Source organism: Numida meleagris, chromosome 5 (genome assembly GCF_002078875.1).
Source record: "Numida meleagris isolate 19003 breed g44 Domestic line chromosome 5, NumMel1.0, whole genome shotgun sequence".
Lineage (NCBI taxonomy): Eukaryota > Metazoa > Chordata > Aves > Galliformes > Numididae > Numida > Numida meleagris.
Window position 1 is genome coordinate 4,827,167 of NC_034413.1, and position 24,989 is coordinate 4,852,155.

Genomic DNA, 24,989 nt, shown 5'->3' on the forward strand with positions numbered 1-24,989 from the left:
GCAACAGAGAAGCAAAAACTTCAGGCCATGCACTCACTTGGTGGTCAGGTGTTCCCAGGAACGTGGGACTGCCAGGCTGCCCGCTTGGCTTTGGTGTCCTCACCTGACTGAGTTGCATCCTAAACAAGAAATCTCAGTCATAAGATCTCCTTTTGGAATCAGGTGCGTTGCTATAAAGAAGAAAAATTGGTCCAAATAAACTGCATTTTCTTATGAAAAGGAAATATTATATTCAGCTTTCAGCTCCTGATCTGCCCGCTCCAGCTGAGGGTTACAGAAGAGAAGACTCTCCCTGGACCATGAGATCCAACAAACATCTCTCAACAGAAATGCAGCCTCGTGGACTGATCAGAAGTTACGAATTGTTACTAGTACATCACGTAAAAGGTATTAACTTGTATTGAAACGTGACTTGAGCTTCCATTTTAACCTCTGATACCCATTAGAAAAATAACATCACATTATTCTTTATATCTAGAAAGACCAATAGAATGCGCTGCTAAGGGCAGGTTGGAGCGATTACTTTCTATCAATTAGTGGGACATGTTTTGAATGTAACCAAGTCTAGACACACAGAGACGCCCTCATCTGGGCACTGATGAATGGCGAGGAGCTGAAGCCAGACTGATTCAAGCTGGAAATGCAGCGCTTCTTTTTTATAGTGGAAGCTGTGATTTTAAATAAGGATCTAAATCTGCATCGGGTGCCTTTCTAAAAGATGACGTCCTGCTTCACCTGCAACTGTTGGGCAGATGCAGAAACACGTGGTGCCTTGGAACACTGTGACCTTAAGAATTTATGTATATCAAATATGAACTTCATTTCCATCGTTTCCCACTGTCCAGAGATGTCAGAGATCAGTTTAATTGTGTGGACTGTCAAGACTCCCTGGGAATTATGTGTATTTTTTTTTCCTATCTCTCTCAGACAGGATCCATCTTCACTCTGAATAATTACTGCCAGAGCTGAATCAGAAACTGCCAAAGTTGCAGGAAAGAATCCAACATTTTTCTACAAAGATTCAAAGCAAATATGAATTCCCTTTCCTTTTTCCTTTCCCTTCCCTTTGAATAACTTAGCATGAATGAATTTAGTGAGGGAAGGGTACACAAGAAATCTTTGGGCAAATCCTCAGCTGTTACAATTGGCTGCAGTAAAGCTACACTCAGTTGCATCCTGAAGATGCACCACAGTGGATGTGAAAAGCTCTCTTGGAGATTATTCACCTCGTATGAATGCAACTGTTCCCATCAGCTATCTCAGCTTAAAGATTTTAGTTATTGAGTCAGGGGACAGAACAATGGTATGGGATTGAGCCCAAGCAATTAACTCTTCCCTCAACTTTATTACTGAATCCTGAACTGGAATCCCACAGAGAACCTGTAACAATCTTATTCAGATCAAAGCCTCCCCACATTTTTAAATAATGAAAAGTTTGGAAAACAAAATCAAAGAGCAGCCTATGATTTGCACACAGAAATTTTATAAAAACCACAAAATCAAAAGGCTCTTAATTGAGGCCTTTAAACTCAACCAAGTGTTCATTCCGAGACAATTACTGCCATAAAACCCTCTGCCACAGAGATTCTGACTAGAAAACCATCTTCAAATTGCACATGGACCTAAAAGAAGGAGCTGGTTGGGAAGAAACCCTGCCGAGACCTGAAAAGAAAGAAAAGTTCTGGGGGGAACCAAGCCTTCAGTGCAAGTCATTCCTCTGTGAAAATGTGTCATCATTGAGAAGACTCTACAAGAAAAGACCAGGGAAGATTTGCCAACAGCAAACCAGCTACTCTTATAAATAAGAAACAAATATCAGTGTACATCATGTGGGTAGAACACGATGAGTAGCAACAAACAGTATGTGGAAGAACAGATGAGTCAACAGCCAGCAATGCAACTGATTAAAACCAAAATTAAATTGTTTCTAACTCATGGTGCATAAAGTGCTACAATAAAAAAAAAAAAGGGAAGGTTTTCTGCAGTTGGGATCCCTCCGTTCTTTCAAGCTACAATAGGTTCTGAGCTGCACAACATTAAAACTGTCACTGTCCTTTGCTCCAGCCCTGCCTGTTTTGGCACCTCCCCATGGATGAGAGCAAGTCCTGGAGCAATGCAATGCTCAGTGCCTGCCATTGTCCTGCCTCAGGAGTAGTGGTTTGGTTTTGTAGTAGTTGGCCAATATCTGAAATCATAGAATTTCCGGACTGGAAGGCATCCACCAGAACCATCAAGTCCAACTCATGTTCACTCTCAATGTACTGATTAAGAAGCTTCAGACTGGTAAATAAATACACTTAAACAGTTCTCCAAAGTGATTACTGATTACTACTGCTAAGGACTTTCAGATAAAATGGCTTTACTGAAACTTTTACTGAACATTCTGTACAACAGAAGGCTATACTCAACAGGAACTATTTTTGTCAATATAGATGTATTTTGCAATGGTTGCACAGCTAGTCAAATACCTCTACAGACAAATGCAAATTTTGAAATAAAACAATTATGACCCTCTTATTTTCTGATTAAGTCAATGATTTATCTTGAAAGACAGTTATATACTTAATATACAAAGAGGCATCCCTCTGAACATTACATTTGGTTGCTGCTAAAACATTCTTGCAGTAGTAAGGCCAAAAAAAAATACATACAATCTATACAATGTCTTTTTCCCCTTTGTGATATTGCTATCAGTGTTCTGCATATTATGCCAGGTTATTTGGGTGGGTCCTGAACTGATGCAGCCCAGTCCTGTGCCCCAGCTTTGTTGTGGGATCACAGCAGAGGCTGAGAGAAGGAAGTACATTTCTTAGACCTTTTTATAAGATGAAAGCTAAAAAAAGACTGCATCAGTGAAGCCAGGACAGCTTTAGGAAAGAGCTCCCCTGACATCACCCGTTTACATCATCGTTGTTTACGCAAGCAATTTATTATTCTCCTGGGGTGCAACTTCTGTCAGTCTGAGCTGGCTTCAGACTAGATGTGCGAGAGATTCAGCAACGCTCATTGCTCAGAGCATCTCACTGCCTCCTCAAGGTCATGGGCAAACAAGTACAAAGTGAGCACCACTGCAAAAAGGTGAGGCAAAACAGCCTTCAGAGGCAGGGCAGGGGGTGCCTGAGGTGATGGCCATGGTGGGGTTGGGCTGAGGTTGGACTTGGTGATCTTAGAGATCTTCTCCAGCCTTAATGGTTTTGTGATTCTATGATTCACTCCTGTGCAGACACCAGGTGGGATCCGAGAGAAAACTTAAAGTTAGGATGCGGCCAATGCAAAAAGGATCACGAGCTCCTCTTATATAACCATTTCTTCCATCCATAGATTTGGGGTGGGAGCATTAGCAACTCCGTGCTTTACAACAGAATTAGTTGCTCCGTAAGATAAATCATCTTTACTCAAAGAGAGCACTATTCAGACTGATCTTCACGTTTGCATAAAGGCATCACACAAGGCATTTCTTCAGGTTGCTCTGATAGATCATGCCTTTTTTTGTGAGAAATTGTGTGAATGACACGCAAGGTACAAATTCCTCAGTCCTCAAACCATGTAACTCATCAGCAATGGGAGAAAGACAAGGAAACAAAGGGATTCTTGAGAAGCTGGAGGATGGCACAAGCTTTTTGAAGATCATGGAATCATAGAATAGTCTGGGTTGGAAGGGACCTTTAAGATCATGTAATTCCAACCCCCTGCTATAGGCAGGGACACCTCCCCTAGACCAGGTTGCTCACAGCCCCATGCAGCCCAGCCTTGAGTGCTTCCAGGGAGGGGGCATCCACAACCTCACTGGGCAACCTGTGCTGGCGGTTGTGAGAGTATTTCAACATGGGACTCATTACAGCCCTGGCTTTCTCACAGTTTTTGACCATGTTAGCTCAAGAACTCTATCTAGCAAACAAGATGCTTTATGTTAAGTACAAACATCCCCATTGCCACCAACCACTGAAAGCTCCAAGGGCATACACACGTGGTCCAAATAATAAACCACGTCCTTTGCTGAGCTGGGTCTCAGAACCACCATAGACTCTCATCACTAGTAACAAGTATTAGATGCTTCTACCAAAAGAATAGATCTGTTTCTCTATCGATTTGCAGCTGAACATGCAGGGATGGATTCCTGCTGAACTGCTCCGCATTCAGGTCTGTCTCAGGTAGGGCTGGAAGTGTCACTACCAGTCTGCAGGTTGGATGACAGGCAGCTCTAGGTGGGTTCTCTCCAAAGAGGATGACACTGTGTAGCCAGGAGACACAGAGCAGGGTGTGAGAGTTAGGAAGCTATAAAAACAACAACAACGTTAATAATAGATTAATTAAGCATATCTGTTGTCCAAAACACACCGGTGCCTTTGGCCTGTTGTGCTTCCAACGTTTTTTGCTTACTTAAAAATGCTCAAATCACACTGAAACTTACAGCCAGCTATTCGCTGCACACCAGAAATGCCCCTTCCAGCAGTGCTGAGGTACGTAAATCTGAAAACTGTCAGGGAGAACTTTTCCTGTTGTAAATTTTCTGTGCTCCTTTCTTCCTCCCACGCACACAAAATCAGCTACTGTGATCCACACTGCCTCGCAGGAGCGCTGCCAGCAATTTGCCATGGGTTATTGGCATAAGCATCCTCTGATCCTCCAGGTCAATGCAGAGACAGACTGCTGTCAACACCTGAACAGAGGACACACTTTCTGTGTAATTTCTGTGCTTAGTCTTTTCTAGAAAGCAAAATCTCCCCTTTACTGTAAATAATGAATGATTAAGAAACAGTCTTTCAACACAGAAATAGGCCAAACTAGATTTGACTACAGCCAGCCACCTGATTGTAAGCCAGACCCTACCTGTCTGCATTAGAGGCGATGTAATGCTTTAAATTGTACTTATCATGCATTTTCAAGCATTTACTTATCAAGCCAAACCAGACTTCAAGTGAGGGGTAGCCTACTGCTTAAGACTAACCCTATCTTCTACTTCTTATCGCACTGTAAGAATCCTGGATGTCCTCAGTATCCTCCCTCCCTCCCCAAGCAGCCTGCAGCCAGTCATAAATCACACCAAAATCCGCTTGCTCCTGCTTGGCTGGTTCCTTAGGGCTGCCTCACTTTGAGGACAGAATTAGTGGGAAAATGCACAACACCCCTGGGGTCGCATTCTTTCACTGGAGGAGTGACTGTCCCCATTCCCTGAGCTCTGCTGCCCTCTCCTGCATGAACTGGAAACTGATGGTTTGGGAAATTCTGGGAGGATTTTGGTGAAATAGTGCATTCTTGTGGCTTTCCGTGGGGACGTGGTTATACCCTGAGGGGGGGACAGGAGTTGGAGGATGAGGGAAAACAAAGCTGAGAAGGGAAACTGATTGTGAGAGCTTCCTGAATGGAGAGAGGGGAAAGTAAATATAATGATAGAAAATAAATATAACAATAATAATAATAAACCACATATCCAGACACTAGTCTGTGTCTGCGAGGGAGACATCCAGCGAGACAATATAAAAGGAGGCACGCTTATCTACATTGCCTACGTACACCAGCTCGCATGCTGGAAGTTTGGAGGCATGCTGCCACAAAGCAGCGGAATATCAGAGAAAAACATTTATAAAACTTTATTGAAAATGAAAACGTGGCGGAATCAGAAAAGAGAAGAATTCCCTTCGCCGGTATTTTGTGGTGAGGAGTTTGCCTGCAAAGCAGTCAGAAAGGATCAGCAGATGATTTCAGTTGGGTTCAAAGAATGTCTGCTGGCTTTTTGATGAGATGGTTGTGGCATAAAATAACAATATAAAAGCTATAAGTTAGCCTAGTCCTACCGGGAGCAAAAGCACCTACCAGAAAATATCGCGTTCCGGACCAGGTGATCACTGACAAATCGCCTTCCTGCTCTCACTGATCTTGGAAGGCTGCTCTTTCTTGCCATGCATTCATCTGCCTCTCGGCTTGGCTTGGTTTTAATCAAAACCAGGCATAAGCTGGGAGAGTGGAAAAAGAAAGCAGATGCTGAGGTAAACCACAGAACAGAGCTGGAAGAGACTGTCATAAAGAAAAGTCTCTTTGGCTTGATAAGTATTCGAGAACTATTTTTCTAAAGGGAAAGGAGAAGGGAAAAACTTCGTTTCTTTCCAGTATGAAAATAAAATAGCCGTGCCTGCCTTCCTTTCCTAAATGTAGGGAAAAAGAGCCATTTTGCTGCTGTATTTTTCTGCAGCTCCTATTGACAAGTTGTATAACGTAGAAACATCAAAAACCAACGCTGATAATTCGCTGGAGAGCCCTCAGACTGTGGAACTAACACTTCATTTTTGGGGCAACAGGAATTTCAGGACACTTCAGCTGCCTGGTTACACGGGCGTTGCCTTCCCAACTCATTACGACTTCATTTGTTCACATGGGCTGAGGAGACAGCGAGACAACAAAGTGCACTGAAAAGGTCAGAGTTCTCTATTGCAGGAGGCTGGAGGCATTCTGGTGGCTTTGAAACCGATTCTATCAACAAAACTAGTTTCTCCTCCTTGTTCAGTATTGCTAAATTTTATAGGAAGGAAATTAGTGCCTCCCATTTAAGCTGTCAGTATGTACTTTTGTAGGATCTCTCCATTCACTGCCTATGATGAATCCGTGTCAGAAGCAAGGTCCTAAAAAAAAGGTAAACCTTGCATTCGGGTTACCCTTTAAAGAAATACAAAAAGATTCCAGCCATTCTGGCAAATTTTGCTTTGCAGCTCTGACACTCAAAGGAAGCAATCACAACAAAGGACAGTTCTTTGCAGGCAGACAGCAAAGCCTCATTTTCTGTTTTGCCAATGTCTCACCCATTAGGGAAGATGAGCTTGAGAAGGGCAAAGAAAGTTGGTGCACATGCCCCAAGAAAACAACTTCACTGTGTTCAAATCTGCCATTCTGCTCCAAAATAAATAAATGAACAAATAAACAAATTCAGATCTTACCTTTCTGGAAAGACAAGACCAATCCATTGTAATCCAATCCACAAGACCAATCCATTGCAATAGTGAATTAGATATTCTGTTAAAAGCTGTGTGTCCGTGATAACCCTGTGGCACAGGATAAACACAAGAGAAGTCTTCTCATACATGTGAAGAGCAGTCTTATTTGCACACATTATCAGAGAGTCGTAAATGGATCGATGAAAGCAATACAACTGTCACAGGATTAACTGGAAGTGGATTCCCAACAAAATGATACTGCTTAGATTAACAAAGCCACAAAAAGCTTTTTTAAGTTTCACAGAACCGTTAAGGTTGGAAAGGCCACGAAGATCATCATCCAGTCCAACCGTGAACCCACGTCTCTGACCGCTCAGACCACGTGAAAAATTGTGCAGGGTAAGACCTAAGCACGACCAAGGCAAATTTAATTACATTTCTCATCTGATTTTTTGGTCGCTACAGAAATGTTAGGTACCTCTTCTCACCATTGCCAATGCTGCAGATTCATCAAACAGCTGATGTTCCACCTTCAGCAAACTATGCTGCATGCCAACGCTTTCCAACTCAGCAGTTTCCTTTTTAATTCTGCTTGAAATCGCTGCCTTCCACCAAAACCAGCAGAGATAATTAGAAAACAACATGGCTGTGACTCAGAGCTTCAGTTTTAAGGAGAAACTTAACAACTCACTGTCAAGAAGCCACAATTCAGATGCAAATGGATCACTATCAGCCTTACTGGAGAATCTTAAGACACTGCTCAGATCTATGGTACACATCTTTTCCCACTGAACCAATGAATTGTTTCGTTGGCCTCTGTATTATCAAAACTGTGCTGAATTCTTTAGAGAAAAGAATTTAAATAATCAACACTGTACTCTTTGCCAAAGTGCTCATCCACCAGCAATTACGTACTTAAGTGTATTACAGAATATAGTTTTGGGCAGGTGATCAAACCCACTTGTCTTAAAGAATCTGTGACTGTGGTTGGGATCAATAGGGTAACTGTGACTAATACATCTGAAGGGTGATCGCTTCCCCCTCTAAAAGCAGCCATGAGCATCGTTCCAGTCCAGAAGGCAAAATAACAACAGTTACACAGTCAGCATTCAATCCAAGTGCAACAGGGGACGTTTTTTGCATTAAATAAAGACACGCAGATTTAGAAAGTTTTTTCTTTTATTACTGTGATTGAACTTCTACCTAAATAAACTTTTGAATCACTTCTACGCTGTATTTTCGTCATAAAAGTTTCATTAGGGAATAGCACATGGTATTCTGCACCTTCACATTTAGAAGTATATAGAAACATTCAGTATCAAAAGGCCTTTGCCAGAGACATGACAACAAACCATCCTATGTAATTTGCCAAAGTCTGAGTGTGCTTACATTAACTCTCTGGCATCCTTGTCCCACACTACTGCTGTTGAAAACAGGCAAAGGAACTGAGGAGTGCTGTTGTAGTTAACGCAAGCCTGAATTTAACCCACTAATAATGACAGCTAATTTTGCTTAATTTTGTTGCTCACCAGTTAAGACTTAAGGCAAATTTCATTGTATACTTATTTTACCAAGCAACTGTATCATTCATAAGACACTGAACATCTTTAATAATGTGGGAGGATCTACGAAAGATACATTATCTTAGCTATATAAAACATTCACTTTTAGAGCAATGAAACACTTCCAATTCGTATAAAAACCGTAATTACTGAAAATTTGAACCTTCTGCGCGTTCTGAGAAATGCTATGCTAGATTTTAATTAAAAGGTTTACAGAGCTGAAGAGATGTAATGGAGCTAGTGCTCCTCGAGGAAGGAAGGTGGAACACGCATTTACAAATATTCAGCCATAAGAAGAATCAAAGACACAAGTACTTTAAATAGAAAAGTCATGAATTACATTCAGATGGGGAACATTTTTACATGATATGATTCTTCTCATGACTGCATACAAAACTCCAGTAGCTCCAACAGCTTCCTTTAAGTAACTAACTTTTTCAGCCAAGGCATATTTTCACATGCCACAGTCTTCAATTTGCAAGTGCAATCTAACATTAGCATCCACTCTTCAGTTGCGAAATCTCTCAGTAATAAATAGAAAAGACACCTCTAACATGAGGAACAATCATGAAAACAAACATCAGCACGAAAATACTGGGGGAAGTTGTTTTGATCCTGCTGAAATACTGGCACAAAAATGAAGTGAGATGCTGTCAGTAGCATCCTTAAATACATGGACCACAAGATGCGTTATCATATAAAGTAATGAAAAAAAACCAACATTTTTGGCTTCATCCAATGCTCTTTCCACCTCTTAATTCAAGACAGATTGAAATACCATACAAAATGTTAACTGTGGAGAGAGCATTAGCATCCCTCTGAACATTCTGTAGGAGCCCTCCTTACTGCTTTCTGAGGTAGGATTATTTTCCCATCCTTTGATCCCATTAACCGTTCAAGACAAGGCAGAACTTAGCCCCTAAGGTGTGCAGGCAGTGTTCAATTAAGAATAACACCAAATACAACACTACCTTAACTGAAAAAGAAGACATGTCACGGGTTTCTGGAATGTTAGGAATCTTTTGTAAATCAACCTGTTAAAGATTCCATTCCGGCCTGGTATGAAAATGACAATAAATGGAACTCGTGTAAAATAACGGTAATTTTAAAGAGAAAAATTGGATTTGAGAAAACATAACTTTCCAGGAAAGATCTGTGTGTGTTTTGTGAGCTACATTTATTCTTTACATAAATTCATATTTTTATAGTACAGACTGAATCATTTATACATATAAATACAACAGTGGTGAAGAACTATAAAGATTTGATTTTTAGAAGTAAATGGAGTAGACTTCTACGCAGGTACAGAACGCTTTCAGCATTTTGTTAAGTTTGATTTCTGCTACAGATGAAAATGTTGAAGATATTCTTGTATAATTTTATCATAGCCTTCTTTTCCTCTCTCTTGAAAATGAAGACAATTTAAGAATAAACAAAACAGCTCTTAAACTTGCCTCCTCACACATTCAACATTATTTGCTCAAATCACACATGAGCTATTACAGTGATTCAAGAGAAAACGCATTTTCACACAGTGGAATATCAATCTGATGGACAATCCAGTTTGATAGAAAAACTCCTCTTAGCAGTAAATGTAGAATTGTTACTCTTCTGTCACTTGCCCTTTAGGCTGTTTAAGCTCAACCAATAAATCTTTACCAGCTTCTCCTGCTTTTGAGGCAAAGAAAATAGCTCCTTGCCTAAAGCCCAGGAGCTTCAAGCTCCTGGCATAATCTGCATAGACAGCATGGATCAGTTTATGTAAACGAAGCATTAAGGAAGACACGTGAAAAGCAAAATGAAAATCTAAGAACCCATTTTCTGAACTCACTCCTTAGCTCTCCCAAGCTGAAAATATTGAACGCTGCTGCTAAATGTTCTAATCCAAAAAACACAGAAAAATATGCTGCTTTAAATTCTACTACTGAACGTATATTAGGATTTACCAGGCCATAACTGAAGGACTATAAAACAGAACAGACAAATTCCAGATAAGCATAAGCATATACCACATCAAAACTTGTGAAAGAAACTGGTAGATCATGTGGTCACCAGTCTGAAGGTCTGACATTACCTCCAGAATGGGACAGTGGCTTTTTTTAATTTACAAGAAGTCATCAGTGATGACAGTCAAGTGTTATTTACACGTGCATTATAATTTCTTATATACAGCTAAATAAAAGCGTTAGGGCAAATGTTTAGAGTTCAAGAAGATCAGATCAGAAGGGCAGACTGCACTGCAGAACACTTCAGATACTTTTTCAGATATCCTGAATCCTGACCTTCAACTTCACTTGTTTTCACCATCTCAGAACTGAAACCTTCACACAGGATTTCAGTCGGTAACAGTATGTTGTCAACACAGAGTTGTCAAACCAGTGATCTTACTATACTGTCTGAACTAACAACCTCTGAGTTCTGTAAAGAACATTTGATCATCTGCACTTCTCTCCTATTTTTTATTTTCTACTTTTTATTTGTTTACCAGTGCCACTGACCTCACAGAGCATCAGAAGGGGGTTTTATGTGTCTATGCAAATGATTGCCTTATAGTTATTTCCTCACACCTCCTTCAAGCACACACCCTGGAAAATAAAAGTAGAATCTTCTGTTCCTATGCAGACTAGTTAACTTAACACTGACTCACACAAAACTGTAAATAAGTAACACAGATGCAAAGACAGGATTTCAGAAAAAGGATATTTGTATCATCATTGACTTCAAATGTCCCATACTTCAGACAAGCTTCGACAAATAAAGCCGCTCTATCAAAGTATCTCATACTGCAAAATGGGGGAAAAAAGAGAATTATTTGTTAGGACAGGGCATCAGAACAATATTCAACATTGCATCAAAACACTTGCACAAAGGCTTTCTAAAAGTTTGCCTGTAGCTCGGGAGTGGCAGATCTCTTCTGCACTGACAGCTGAACAGGGCTTCTGAACATCACCAGGGTTAAACAGCATCACCACGGAGCTGACACCACGGCATTTATTCACACTGCCACGTCACACGATGCTTTCAGTTTCCCACATCGCTCTACCTTGCCCTTTGCTCCTTTGTGCTTCATGGCAGTAAATGCTGCTACCCAGCTCCTGGGCACTGTCACCCTGTTTCCACATAGTGCCCCTTGTGCTCCCCTCGCACCCGTTACTCTGGCACTGCCCTCTCACCAGGCTCCTTGTACCCCCTCTTCCTCCTTGCACTCAAGAAACTAACATTTAAAGCAAGATTTTGGAAAGATCAAGGATCAACTCACTCAGAAATAATTATAGCTACTATCAATTCTGCTTGGTCAAAAGGGGCTAGCAATCTTAAAGCCTGCAGTAAATTAAAGTGCCAGTACATTTCGTGAAATTGCTGCAAAAAGGTCAGTTCAAGCCATCAGAAATTACACACTCCTGAGATTAAAGTTAATTAAAGAAAAACGCACATTGAAATAGAAACAAATGTCTGAAACCAAATTATAGTCCCTCTCCTTCCCCCTTGACTTCTGAGCTTCAGCCAAGATAGAACATGAATGATGCTGTTTCAGTTTTACCTGTGCAACATCTCTGCAACTTTTGTAAAGCAACCAAGGGACAAGAGGACAAGAATGGCTTTGGACTTCTGGTTGACTTGTGGAGAGCAAAGGTGATCCACCCAACGCTTTAACACATCAGCACACTCTTCCGAGTTCAAGCGAACCTTCAGGAGATGGAAAAACTGATGATGAATTCTAACTAAACAGAGCTTTCTTTCACTTCTTCCAGTCCTTTGGGCAGGAGGAAAAGCATCTCAAATTACCAATTTTATTTTAAAAAGCATCCTAATCCTTTGAGCAAATACAATAAAGAAAAAAAAAGAATTACACGGATGTATCAAAAGTCCACTCAGTTCACTTGATATTTAAATGTGTGTTTATAGTCTTATTTTTATAAGACTTTACTAAAACCTCAAGCATTAAGAAGTAGGGATCTTTATTCATTACTGAAGACTGAAGGACAATAAATCTTCATTTTTTCTTAAGAGTGGGAATGATCCATTTAGAAAATCTGCGAAAGTCTTTTTTCATACTTTCTGCAGGAGAAACAGACTCGCTCAAAAATAATCCTCAGTGACTCTTGTCTCTAACACCATTTAATATAGAGTATTAACACTAAGTCTAGGTTAGAGTATTAATGCTAAGTCTAGGTACTGTTACAGGTATATCATTTTATAATGCCTACATACTGAAACCGAAGTTGGTGCTGACGTGGTTGGTGCTAATGTTAAAATCAGCACAAAAGCTACATGGAGCTCTGCACTAAATCACTGCCTAATTATCTACCCACTTCCAGGAATGGGTCTCTGCAGTTCACAATGAATTCTGTGCTGCTGTGACTACGTACAATTTCATAAACTGAAGTTAGAAAACTCAGTGTTCCAACCATTTTTAGGGCCCAAACTTGTCATTTGGATGACCAGGGCAGAAAAGAAGAACCTGTGAGTGCTAGCTAAACAGACTGGCTTGTTATAGCTTAACACATGGAAAGGGCTGATATTATTTTCAGATTGATGCTTCAGTTTTTTTTAACTTTGGAGAACTTAATACTATCAGTGTCCTTCTTACCTATGTAGGTCATTTACATTAGGACACTAAAAGCAGAGAAAATGCATACCTTTGCAAGCCATGCTGCACGATTCCATTCACCATAAGTTTGCAAGTAGCGACAAGCATCAGCAGCCTTATCTATCAGACACAGCAACTGAACACCCTCTGGAAAGTAAGAAATTAGAATCTATAATAAGGGAAAAAAGTGTTACTGCACAACTGTAATCAGATCAATCACCACCAGAAAAAAAGGATCTCTATTAAGCCTACTCCTTCCTAGCATTCCTTCCTTTTACATGTTATAGAAAAGGACTTAATCCACTCCCAGTGGCATTATGAGCCTTAATAATGATCAGAATTGCTAACTTATAAGCAAACAGAAAATTCAAGTCCCATTTTACCTGAGAGCTTTCCATTAGCTATCATGTTGGTTGCTACCAGTTTGATGGTGCTTTGAGATGGACCTGATGAGGTGACAGTTGTTACCAAGCAAGCTTTGAGTGAATCGCAGTAGTAATGAGTGTTCTCTGAGCTTGTTTCTAACAGCAGCTGTACCGCTCTGTCAGTCTGACAAGAGAAAAAAATACAGCTTTGATTCAACTCATTCACTCTTAAACAGAAGTCTATTTTTCCTTTTTTTACCCTTTTAAAGACATGGAGCAAAGAACAATGAAAGTTATTCAAAAGCAGACTATAGAGATAGGTAGCAGGGTAATAATGATTATAGCACTAACAGCAAACTTAGGGTAGCATTCATCATGAATATAATGCTTAACCACACCCTGGGTTCTACTAGTGGTGAAAGAAAAGTTTAATTCAGAACATTTATTTCCTTGTTTACAGAATTTTAGCAAAATTATAAAAAGAAGAGAAGCACTTAAAATAAGCAGAGGAGCAATATCATCGTAAAGATACAGAAACTGGCCAGGATGTCAAGGGTTGATTTAATTGCCATACTTTGAAACAAAGGAGGAATTCATCCATTTAGATGTTAGACACCTCAAGAAGACAGCCATCTACTCTACAGTAGCTGTTCAACAGCTGAACCAGGGAGGCTCATCCACCAACTACACACAGCTGCTGCTGAATGGAGTGAACCACCACAGGCAGGCCACTTCTGCCTCTTCACTGTAATGAGGTACTTACAGAGGTCAACTTGGTGAAGTCAATCAGATAGCTTACAGAAATAATGAAAAGCCCCATTTAATACATATTAAAATGCAGCACAGTGGCTTAATAAACTGGCATTTACAGATCATCCTCAGATAGCAGAGACTAAATATTTCCGCCATCTTTTACATGTATTTACTGACGTGCTCAAACATGCAGTGGTACAGAAGCCATTTAGATTCAAATTATTTATATCAGGGTCTCAGTAAGCAGCTCTCTACAGTGTTTCACTGCTCAGTACAGACCCGCCAGATCAGAGACACTGCAGTGAAAGCCTAGGCATGCCTGTTATTAGCTAAAATGAGAGTACTATGTGCAGACTGAGTTAGACCAAAGATACTGTTATTTAGACTTCTGGGTAATTCAAAATGTAATTTTTTTCCTTTTCTAGTCCCAGGGATACAAGGAAAGGTCTTTATAAGGTTCCCATGAAAATGATACATGCATTATAATATACCATGTAATTACATGGAGGCTGCAGTGTAATAATGCATTAAGACAGCAAAAGGTATGTAATGGGATGAAACAACATGAGACAAACAAACATAACTTTAGCTGAATAGGGTAAGAATATAAGACAGAGAAAAAGGACAAAAAATTCAAATATTACCCACAAACCTGGCCCAAGAGAAGAAGCTGGTCAGCACATTTCCTGGTATGATCATAGGTTGATCTCTTCACCTCCTGGAGATTTACCCTTTCAAGTTGAAACTTCTGCATGGAGAAGAATTATTAAGAATGTAAGACTAAGAGACGAGAGAGAAGCAAGCAATTAAGAAAACAAGGAAATATTTTGGGAATTCCAAGAACTCCCTATTTAAATAACAGAGAATGATTTAATTGAGAGTTGTATGCTTACAACAGAAATTAAATATACATCTTAGGGCTTTTCTCTGCATAATTTTTGATTCCTTGGAATACCTGAAAGTAATGATTTTCACACAGTATGTCATAGCATATATCCAATGGATTAACCAGCTGTTCTTGAAGGATAACTGCATCTGTTGGTTTTGCAGGTTTTTCCTGGGATAAACTGTGCAGATAGTGGGCAGCAATGGTCCAGAAATGCAGTTCAGACTCATCCCCATACAGTCTGAGAAAACAGAATTCAGCGTGAGAAACACGATTGTATTTTTTAAGACAGAAACATTATACATTTTAAATGTCCTTTTACAAAGAATTTACATTATTGTGGACACAATTTTGCGTTACCAATGGGACAAACTACGAGAAAAGATTCCAGAACGATGTTCAGGAAGATAGGTAAGAAGTTGGCCAAAAGACTTTTACAACAGCAAATAAACTCACTGAATGTTCAGCTTGTAAGTAGTGGATTTTTTTTTTTTTTAATTGTAATTTTACACTTAATCAACAATGTTGTTTATAAACTAAAAGAAAGCTGTTAAAAATTGTTTGAAAATACATCTCTGGACACAGACACAGAACACCACCACACCCAAAAAAAAGAAATTAAAAAATAAGCCCTCCCCTGTTTACATGTAATCTATTCTATGTTGTGAAGTTCTGAATTATGCCTCGGGGTGCTGTACAAGTGTTATGTTCAATACATTAGAGCAGAAATGCATTTATGAAAGCACCACAAAGACCGAAGGAGATTCTGTATATCCAGTAAGCAAATAGAACTCTCTCAGTTATGTGACATTTTCATTTTCAGTCCTCAAAACACTCTAAGAGATGCACAGCAAAGTACTTCGGCAGCTGCACTGTGCTAACACAGAATTAGCTGACACCTTAAATTTTAACATATTCGTATGCATTATCCGGATCAGGATTTTATTCAGAAATATTTCATGTAGTTATCTGAGTATCTGCTACCTGGCAACTAGGAGACATCTTTGCAAAATAGTAAATTCTGGATCAAGCAGAAGTTTCTTGATGTCACTGCAAAAAGAGAAATCCGTAAGAAATCTATAAAATGCCGTGCAAGATTTTTGCTAGCATGTGTATTATCTAACAAATAAAAAAAAAAATCAAAACCAAAAATATACAATTTCTTTTCCGAACTGAAAAAAAAACGTATCTATCAAAATAATTGCAACAAGCAATTAATGACATGTAATAATCGCAATGAGCAAGTTACTCTACCTGTTTAAATACCAACAGCAAGTCTGTCATCTTATTCTTGCAATAAAGGAGACAACCACAAGGGTGTATACAATGCTGTAATTCAGCCTGCACTGATACTACAAATCACAAAATTAATTCAATTACAAATAATTACATAATTATGCAGTGCATGAAGTGAGAGCTTCTATGTATTTTTCAAAGTGGCTAAAAATACTCTAAGTTATTTTTTTCCATCCTATGAAATGAAAGAAAAAAAAAAAAAAAAGGAAAATGGAAAAGCTTCAAATTTAATTGTCACAGTTTAAGGAGAAGGCCAAAAATCTGTTTGTAGGCAAGCAGAGCAGTGAGCATGAACATTACGCTGGGAGTCCATCAGTAGCATATTTTTTACAAGTGTTTTCCTTCTGAGAGTTTAAATGCCTCAACAAACCTTGGAGAAGCAGTACAGATTAACAAACTACAGCATGTCATGAGCCAATTACAGATTACACACTAATTCTAATCAGTACCTTTAAATCTTTTGTTGGCAGTCACTACCACAATGTTAAACATGCAGTACTGACTTCCATCAGACTTTACTGTAGCCAGAGCAACAGATTTTGACTGTTGGGTCAATATTTAACAAACTACTTTGAGATAATTTGCCTACATAAAAAAAAAGAATTGTTCTGTATTATGCTTTATTTTTAATGAGAGAATATTAAAATAATTCTTTTCTTTTTTCTTTTTTTTTTCCTTCCTTTCTATGAACTCAATACCTTACTGAAACATTAATGGAAAAACTCTTACTTTGACAGTGAATTCAGCTGCTCTTGAATCAGATTTTTGATATTTTCATCCTCTGGATAATCACTACATTTAAAGAAAAAAAAAAAAAGTCCATTACTGACATGACACATTGTCTGTAAAGGAAGTGTATTATTGTTAGTAAAAAACACAAGAGTATATATGGATAAATGAAACCAATCTTGTATACTTCTATGGAAAGTCTTTTTGCAAGGCTTTTGTCTAGCCTCTAGTTTCATGACAGTAATCAAAGACTGTCTGCTCTCATTCACCTCAGAGTCAGAGCAACCAATCTTTCTTTTCCCTGTTTTTTACACTTGAAATTAATGATAATGCCAACACCAAGCCCACTATTAAATTACCTTCCTCTCTTACACTCCTTCCAAAACTGAAAGCTTAGCAATTACATTCTTGTAATGCAACTGTTTCTTACACGTGAAACCTCTCGTTCCTGCTTTGTTTTGCAGTCTTGTCTTCAATCCTTATCCCTCTGCCTTACTCATTCTACAAAACAGATGTTCCCTAAGCAGCTGCAACTGCTAAGTCCCTCTAGTAGTAATTTCATCCTCATTGCAACACCTGAATTATGAATTCCCATGTATTCCTTCAATGAAAGTTTTATAAGAAGTTGACTCGTCCTCCTTTTATTTTTCATCCCATGACTTAGTGTTCTCTTACTGTCAAGAAGTTGTTTGTTGTATATGCTTCATATTTATTCATACTGAATAAGAAAATACTATAAGCTTATGTGTTTATTACCTTTGAGCACAATTTGTACATACTGCTACTTATGCACTGCAGTATCTTTTGAGCATGTACTTATTGCATTTACTATTTTTTTTAATGAGTCAGTGATCACCACCAGTAAACAAATGTAATAAATGATAAGGAAAGGTGCTTCCCCTACAGTGCGAAATACAGCTCACTAAAAGTAACAGTATGTCTTTTAGATACCTTCAATCACACTTCACAGACCAATTCTGACTATTCTTAAGTTAACTTCTTGCACAAAGAGAACACACTGTTGATCTCTGAAGTAATATAAACCTGTAAATAACAAATCAGCAGCAGCACCTTAAAGCAGACATCCATTTTCAATAGCTAAGGGCTACTGAAAGTCAAACGAAACGCAATATTTGACCTTAAAGCCCTTCCTGTTTATTACTTTCATAGTGAAGCTGTTACCTTTCTGATTGTCCCAAAGAGTGAGGAAGGTTTGCTAAGAGTTATTTGCACAAGAATATTGATAAAGGATGTACAAGTAGAATTCAAAAAAACCCATCTCCTTACATGTTCATAATGTCTAGAGAATATTTTTCATTCCACGGCTGATGCAACAAGAATGCTTTTAAAGCTAAAGAAGCCCTTGGAACCAGTAGATAGGGACACCACGCAGGTTCTGAAACAAATGGAGAAGATTCATTGTTGAATGGCAAAGTGCAATAACACTCTGTTCAGTAAACCATTAAATGTACCACCTTGTTTGTAAGCACCAGAAGAGACTCGTAAGTCACACAGTCATATATATACACAGCATGCGTTACTAGAGATAAAAGCTTATTGTTACATTTAGGCAACAACATTTTGTAGAAGGCACAGGGTTATCAGCCATGCTCAAATGAGAATTTCAGGACATCCCAGATCGAATTTAGTTATAGACTTCTGGAACACAACATACTAACATCGAGCAGAGCCATATATAATAATTACTGCTGCCACAAGGGCATGCTTGAAAGTAAGTACAGCTATACCAAATGTACCATAATGTGCATTTTACTTTCAAATTGCAATCACAGCTTCTGCAACATACCATGTAGGTTAATACCCAGCACCCCCAAAGGGATGTTGTGAAGTTAAATAACTGCTTATATTTGCAAAGAAAAAAAGATGAAAATTATAGCACTGTGTTACGCAAATACAGAGGTCAGTGACTTTGTTGATACCCAGTGACTTATGGGTAAAACAGGTATCAACCAGTTACAACATTAAATAAATATCCAGAAATTCCAGTACTCCATGTGTATGGAATAACGTAAGAATCCTGTAAATGTGTTTTTATAATTAAAAGATTATTAACAGCATGGAGGCAGGCAACCTTAGTCCTGGCATATCCTAATGCCTGCGTGCTTGGTTTTGAACATTAATTTTTACAGTTCAATATTACAGAACATTCATTTGATTAGAAAAATGGCTGTGATAAATGATGTTTTTCCCCAAATACTCCACGCCATAATTTCCTGCATCGCTATTTTTTTTTATGAGCATCAGAATCGGAATCTATAGGCTTTAAGGAGATTAATGAGTCAAGGCAGGACTGACAAAAAAAAAAAAATCACAACCAAAGCTGTTATTTATAACAGCAGAAAAAAGGAAAGAACTCCGCATTCCTCAGCAGTTCAATAATGAGGCATTTTAAATATTTCCTGATTTGACAAGCTCTAGGGACCCTGCACAGATGGCCTGGGCTACAAGTAAAACAGTAAAAACAAAGTAGGTGAAGATGGTTAATGAAAGCCCTCAAAATCTATCCTGCCTTTCTCTAAAGAAAGGGAGCTCCAAGACACTAGGAAAAGCCTCCCCATAACCCCCAGCCTTTTGTTCTGGGATCAAGATCACAGACACAGGGCACACTCACTCTCCTTTTCCTTTCTACAGGACACTGCGAGCATGCGGAAAAATAATCTTTCTGTATAGCTGCCTTGGAAAAAGTGGGACTCAGGTAACTACACCAAAGATTTATTTACCCAATGAATACTGTTTTATGTTCATCAGTTTGCTATTAGTAATGTTCCTTGGTAAAACTGACTCTTGCGATTCAATCTCCTTTTCCTTTGAGGATGCTCCTGTGCAGATCCTGCTGTGTGACTCCCTGCAGAGCAGACTGGCCTCACCTTGAAAAAAGTTCTCAGGAGGTCAAATGCACAGGTCATCCTCCTGTGATAAGTGACCCAAACTTATCATTCAGCTGTACTTTAAGCCATATTTTAGACTGCGAGACAATCTACTCTGATGAATAGTATTTCAAAACCCAGAAGAATTTCTTTTTTTTTTTCCCTCCAATTAGAAAACATTTTTTGATATATGAAATTGAAAAACATCTACCTGCACGATGCCAGCAGGCAGGCTATTGCAAGCCTTGCGATATATGAACTTCTGAGGATTTTGTTTTTCTACTAAGAAGAAAACAAGGCTAAATGCCTAGCTACAGCAAGATTAAAGAGAATTGATTTTTGATGTCCAAGAAACAACGTGCCATCAGACCAAATTGCTTGTTTGACAGCTGAAGTACAAAGAGTTTATTTTAATCAAAGTAACCTAAATGGTTGCCAGCTTACAAAACAACACTGATACTTTTAAGCCTCCAGGTGAAGAAACTTAATACGAAGTAAAAAAGCAGTATATGTTATTTATGGGAAGATTCTGTGCAAATATACTCAAGCATGAATACAACTGTGTAATAACTGTCAGTGTGGTCTGTCGTAAGTAAAGCAAAGGATGTCAGCTGACAGAACTGTCAGTCCAGCAAGGATCCTTAGTCACTGGGTTGTCAGCAGCTTACCAGAAAGGAACTGTAATGTACTGAATCATGACAGGGACTTGGTTTTAATTTTCACTTGGAGATTCCCAGACCAGTAACAGACTCGTGCACGTGCAGAAATCTTTTTGGTAGTATCACTTAGGTTTCTTTACAAACCAAATGTGTGACTGACCTGATTATTTACCAGATTCAATTTGCTTTTTTAGATGAAAATTGACACAGATTCAAATAAAAATATTTATCAAGTATGGCAGCAATTTACACAAAGCATTACTCATTTTGGACAGCAACTCACTGCACTCAACTGATTCCTAATTTAAAAACAGTATTCTCTAACTCAGAATTTCCTGTGTTTACCATTTATCTGCATAGTTTGTTTCACTTCAGTTGCAACTATGAACAACACCACAGGGATACCTAATCATCCACATATGACAATTTTATTTTCTACTAAAATTGTTAAACATTTTTACTGTCCACTCTCAAAATGAAATATCTAGCAGCGGACAGCAAAATGGAAAACAACATACCTAATAAGTCTTGTTCATCCATTCTAAAACACGACAGTTTCATGGACATCTCTAGAACTCTGATGCACCCATCATCTGAAGCCAAGATCACTTTGTCTGAAGTGCACCAGTCTACGTCCAGGATTCGGTAATTCACATTTCTTCCGCTTCTTAAACTGCTCACCATCTGTACCTTGAAAAGTTGAGATATTTTTCACTTTTAGTAGGATCTCCATCATACAGTATAAGACTCTGTCACATGCCCATGAGGCATGCCACCAGATTTGCAATAAAATGTGAAGTTAGTCATAAATCACTTCAATCCCCATCTCCTCTGGAGAGTTGGAAATGTTCAAATCTTTAAGTAAGGCACTTAGTTGCCCTGAACCAATATTTTCTCCCCCAATCAATAACTAAGAAAAAAATTCTTTTTGAGCACAACTGTATAACTCTTTTTGCTATCTTTCCCAAAATAAAATTTCTGTGGCAAATAGGTGGAAATCCTTTGTCAATTCCAATCCTTTGCTTCTGCTTTGATGCTTTTATGCTAGAGCAACTCATGCTCTGTCATGAACTTTCCTGAAAAATACTGAACTTGCCTAGAAATATTTTTGAACATAATATTTATGTAGCATTATGGGAATGTGATGATTAACTGTTAACAAAAAACACAACAAACCTGAGATACGTTTGTAACCACTGAACTACATTTTTAAGTACTGAGCAGCAGTCAGACATTTTGCAACCCTTCTGTAATACCACAGGACATTACAATTGCAAATATAAGGACATGTTAACAAAGCCTCCACTGCAATCAGCATTCTGCTGTTTCCCTTCACTTATTCCAGAGTCAAACATAGAGTTGTATGCCACATTACTCCTAACCACTCCAGAGCATCAGTACTGCTATCACTGAGGGAATTAAGAAGGAAATATCTGTTAACTGGTTGTAGGCAAAGTTGAAGTTCTAAGGACAGGACTGTAAAACTATTTCTACAGATATTCTGGAACAATTTCAGCTGAAACTGTGAATACATTTGAAGTGCTTTCACGTAGGAAATTCTTTCTCTTGTCCTAAGAAATGAGGGGTAAACGTACTGGAGGAATATCCCACTGCATCAAAACTTCTCAAATGGTCTTGAAGAAGGGACTCATATATTTGACTCTGCCTACATAATTCAGTTGTTCATAGCTAACTCTACTCATCAGTGGAGACTTTCCTATTGCTCAAATTCAGTGTCTCAGTTAAGAACTAGGGCTCACTATGGAATGAATGGAAAAAAATAGAATTCTTGTTTGGTACCCTGAACTTCCTCGAGGGGAGCAAGTTATAAAAGTTCAGTTATGCTTCCTTCCCCATGGTAACTGTAATCTCCCACTAGACCTAACAAGAGAACCCAAGAAGATCCCTGAACCATTTTTCTTTAGTATAGAATTTTTGAATAAAACAACAAGTTAGACAACGTTAATTAGCAACTGCCTGACTTGCTGGTATTCCCTAACAAATCAAATTTATGCACTGAAGAATATGTATCCTTTACTAAAGATTTCCTAAGTGTATATTAATGATACTCTACTGTCCAAAGATTAAAATTCTGAAATTGAAACCTTCCCCTTCAATCTTGAATGTCTGCCTCAAGAACATCACAAGAGAATAACAAAGAGCATCTCAGAGATGTTGTCAGCTTTGTGAGTGAAAGGTACTTCCTAACTGATGACAGCTTAAAAATGGTTTCCAGGAACTAAAACTCCTCTGAGAAAAGCCATACAATTTTATTACACACTTGTCAGCTAGATATCATGAATAGGTAAAACTTAATCTTTGACTTTTCCTGATTTTCAGAAGCAATATGGGTATTTTGCAAAGAAGCACATAACGAACCACAGCAAATGTTTACCTCTTTTGAATCCCAAACTTCTGCTCCATCATTGTACATTGCAATAAGTTTTTGATTTCCTTTCCCTGGGGCAAAACGTATCTTTTTCACCCAGCTTCGGTGTGTAGGAATGCCCCTAGAAACAGTATAGCACAAGAATTTTTATCAATCATGCTATAGCTAATATCGTGGGTAGTTACATCCCTTCTGTGAATACTACACTCATGATATGGTACAGACTGACTAGGAATTGAGAAGGAGAACAATCCATATACACACAATAGGCACACCTGGCTATCCAAAATGTCATGGAAATAAAAAGGTAGTTATTTGTTTCAGGCACTTAACGTTACTTAAAATTTTGAGAAGCCATGGCAGATTTCACATGAGAATGATATCTAGCTAAATTTAAATCTTTGATAAAATGTTACTTCATCTGAAAACACAAAAAATAAAATGCAGAGAATTGTATCACAGTAGGCATTTTCTGAAATTGTACTTTGAAATACTTCTGTTTTTCCCCTCAAACACCAGAGATGATCTCCTACAGTGAAGAACACAGATGAGGGAATAAAACCACTCTAACACTCATTATCTCAAGCTTGCCAGACAACATTTGCATTCATACCTGGATACTCTGGCTTTCAAATCCCAGAAGTTTAAGTTTCCATCAACATCTCCAAGAACCAAGGTATCCCCTTTCCAGGCAATACATGTAATGCTACCCATACTTCCCTGGAAACATTGCAGAAGCAGAATAAAATCTTACAGTAAGTAAAGTCAAATAGTAACAAACATGTCAACCCCAGTATTTAGTTAAAATTTTTTATGAAATTAATAAAACAAATGCTTCTTAGTTAAAAATGGAAAGAGTTCTATTCAATGTCAGTGACTCCCATGGGAAATTTTGGATTTAAAGCAACAGAAATCAGTTTTCTATCTCCTATTGCAATGAAATGCTAATGTGACAGACCTCAATTATTAAACACAGTACTAGCATATGCTAAAGCAAGAAACAAAAATAAAACAATTCCTACTTGTAGGAATTAAAAGAAGGAATTAAAAGAAATGAAGTTTCTCCAACTTGAGAGCTCTCAGTTTCTTTTTATGTAGATCAGAAGTAGTAAATCTGAAAATACATTCATAAACTTTTCCATAGTTCTGGGATTGTATCTTAGCATTACATAAAAGATTGAAACTTACATCGGGAGGAATTCTTGCACTGTCTTTCACTGAGTTTCCTTCTACTGTGAGATGATAGACCTGCCCATCAGCATCTGTAAACACAAAGTGCTCCCTGGCAGAAATGTTCTGGCTCAGCTCAGATTTACTTTCAGCTTCCTGTAACAAGCTTTAAAGAGAATACAATGAGGCAGAAGTCTTTGTTTCTTAAAACCAGAATTGCAACAGTTAATTCATTTATATACTCCTGGAAAAGTTCAGGGGGCAAAGAACTTCAAGAATGAGGCAACTAATGGTCTGCAACAGATACTAGTTCCACTTGGTGCAGTTTTTTCTCATTCTGCAGTAAATCAGAGATCCATATCTAAAAGCTAACGGGGAGGCAAAGAAAGTTGTTTTGCCTAGTATGTACTCAACAATTAGCTTGAAAATATTCTATTTTTTAGAGTAACAGCATACAAGGGAAAACAAACAACTGATAAATCACAGCACTACATCTGAATCAGAAATACCTGATAACAGAAGATTCGACGCTACTAACTTCAGTATCTGATGCAACTGTCTGCCGGGCCATGGCCTCGCGGGCTGCAAGCTGCTTCTTTCTCAGGCTTTTCAGGTTATGAGAAGGTGACCACTCCTGCAAAAATTTGTTCAGGAAAAATGGAAAATAGGAATCATAGAATTACAGAATCGTTTGAGTTGGAACGGGCCTTTAAGGATCACTTAGTCCAACTCCCCTACAATGAAGGGACATCTACAGCTAGATCAGGTTGCTCAG

The 24,989-nt window shown here is 38.5% G+C and overlaps 1 protein-coding gene and 1 long non-coding RNA gene across 4 annotated transcripts in view; both read right to left on the minus strand.

Moving 5' to 3' along the window:
* LOC110399729 overlaps window positions 1–5,804 on the minus strand; it is a 36,435-nt gene extending 30,631 nt beyond the window's left edge. Inside the window, exon 1 of the long non-coding RNA XR_002439378.1 lies at window positions 38–5,804. This is a non-coding gene — a long non-coding RNA (uncharacterized LOC110399729). The remainder of the gene's footprint in view (window positions 1–37) is intronic.
* Window positions 8,088–24,989, minus strand: part of WDR11 (WD repeat domain 11) — a 37,607-nt gene continuing 20,705 nt past the window's right edge. For all 3 annotated transcript variants that reach the window (XM_021398882.1, XM_021398881.1, XM_021398880.1), the window contains exons 15-29: window positions 24,724–24,848; window positions 24,233–24,380; window positions 23,658–23,764; window positions 23,051–23,165; window positions 21,174–21,345; window positions 18,396–18,504; window positions 17,109–17,171; window positions 16,068–16,133; window positions 15,153–15,324; window positions 14,850–14,945; window positions 13,463–13,628; window positions 13,129–13,226; window positions 12,030–12,175; window positions 11,192–11,271; window positions 8,088–10,249 (exon numbers count right to left, since the gene is read on the minus strand). In XM_021398882.1, coding sequence (XP_021254557.1) covers window positions 10,092–10,249; window positions 11,192–11,271; window positions 12,030–12,175; window positions 13,129–13,226; window positions 13,463–13,628; window positions 14,850–14,945; window positions 15,153–15,324; window positions 16,068–16,133; window positions 17,109–17,171; window positions 18,396–18,504; window positions 21,174–21,345; window positions 23,051–23,165; window positions 23,658–23,764; window positions 24,233–24,380; window positions 24,724–24,848 — 1,821 coding nt within the window. In that variant the 3' untranslated portion in view covers window positions 8,088–10,091. The remainder of the gene's footprint in view (window positions 10,250–11,191; window positions 11,272–12,029; window positions 12,176–13,128; window positions 13,227–13,462; window positions 13,629–14,849; window positions 14,946–15,152; window positions 15,325–16,067; window positions 16,134–17,108; window positions 17,172–18,395; window positions 18,505–21,173; window positions 21,346–23,050; window positions 23,166–23,657; window positions 23,765–24,232; window positions 24,381–24,723; window positions 24,849–24,989) is intronic.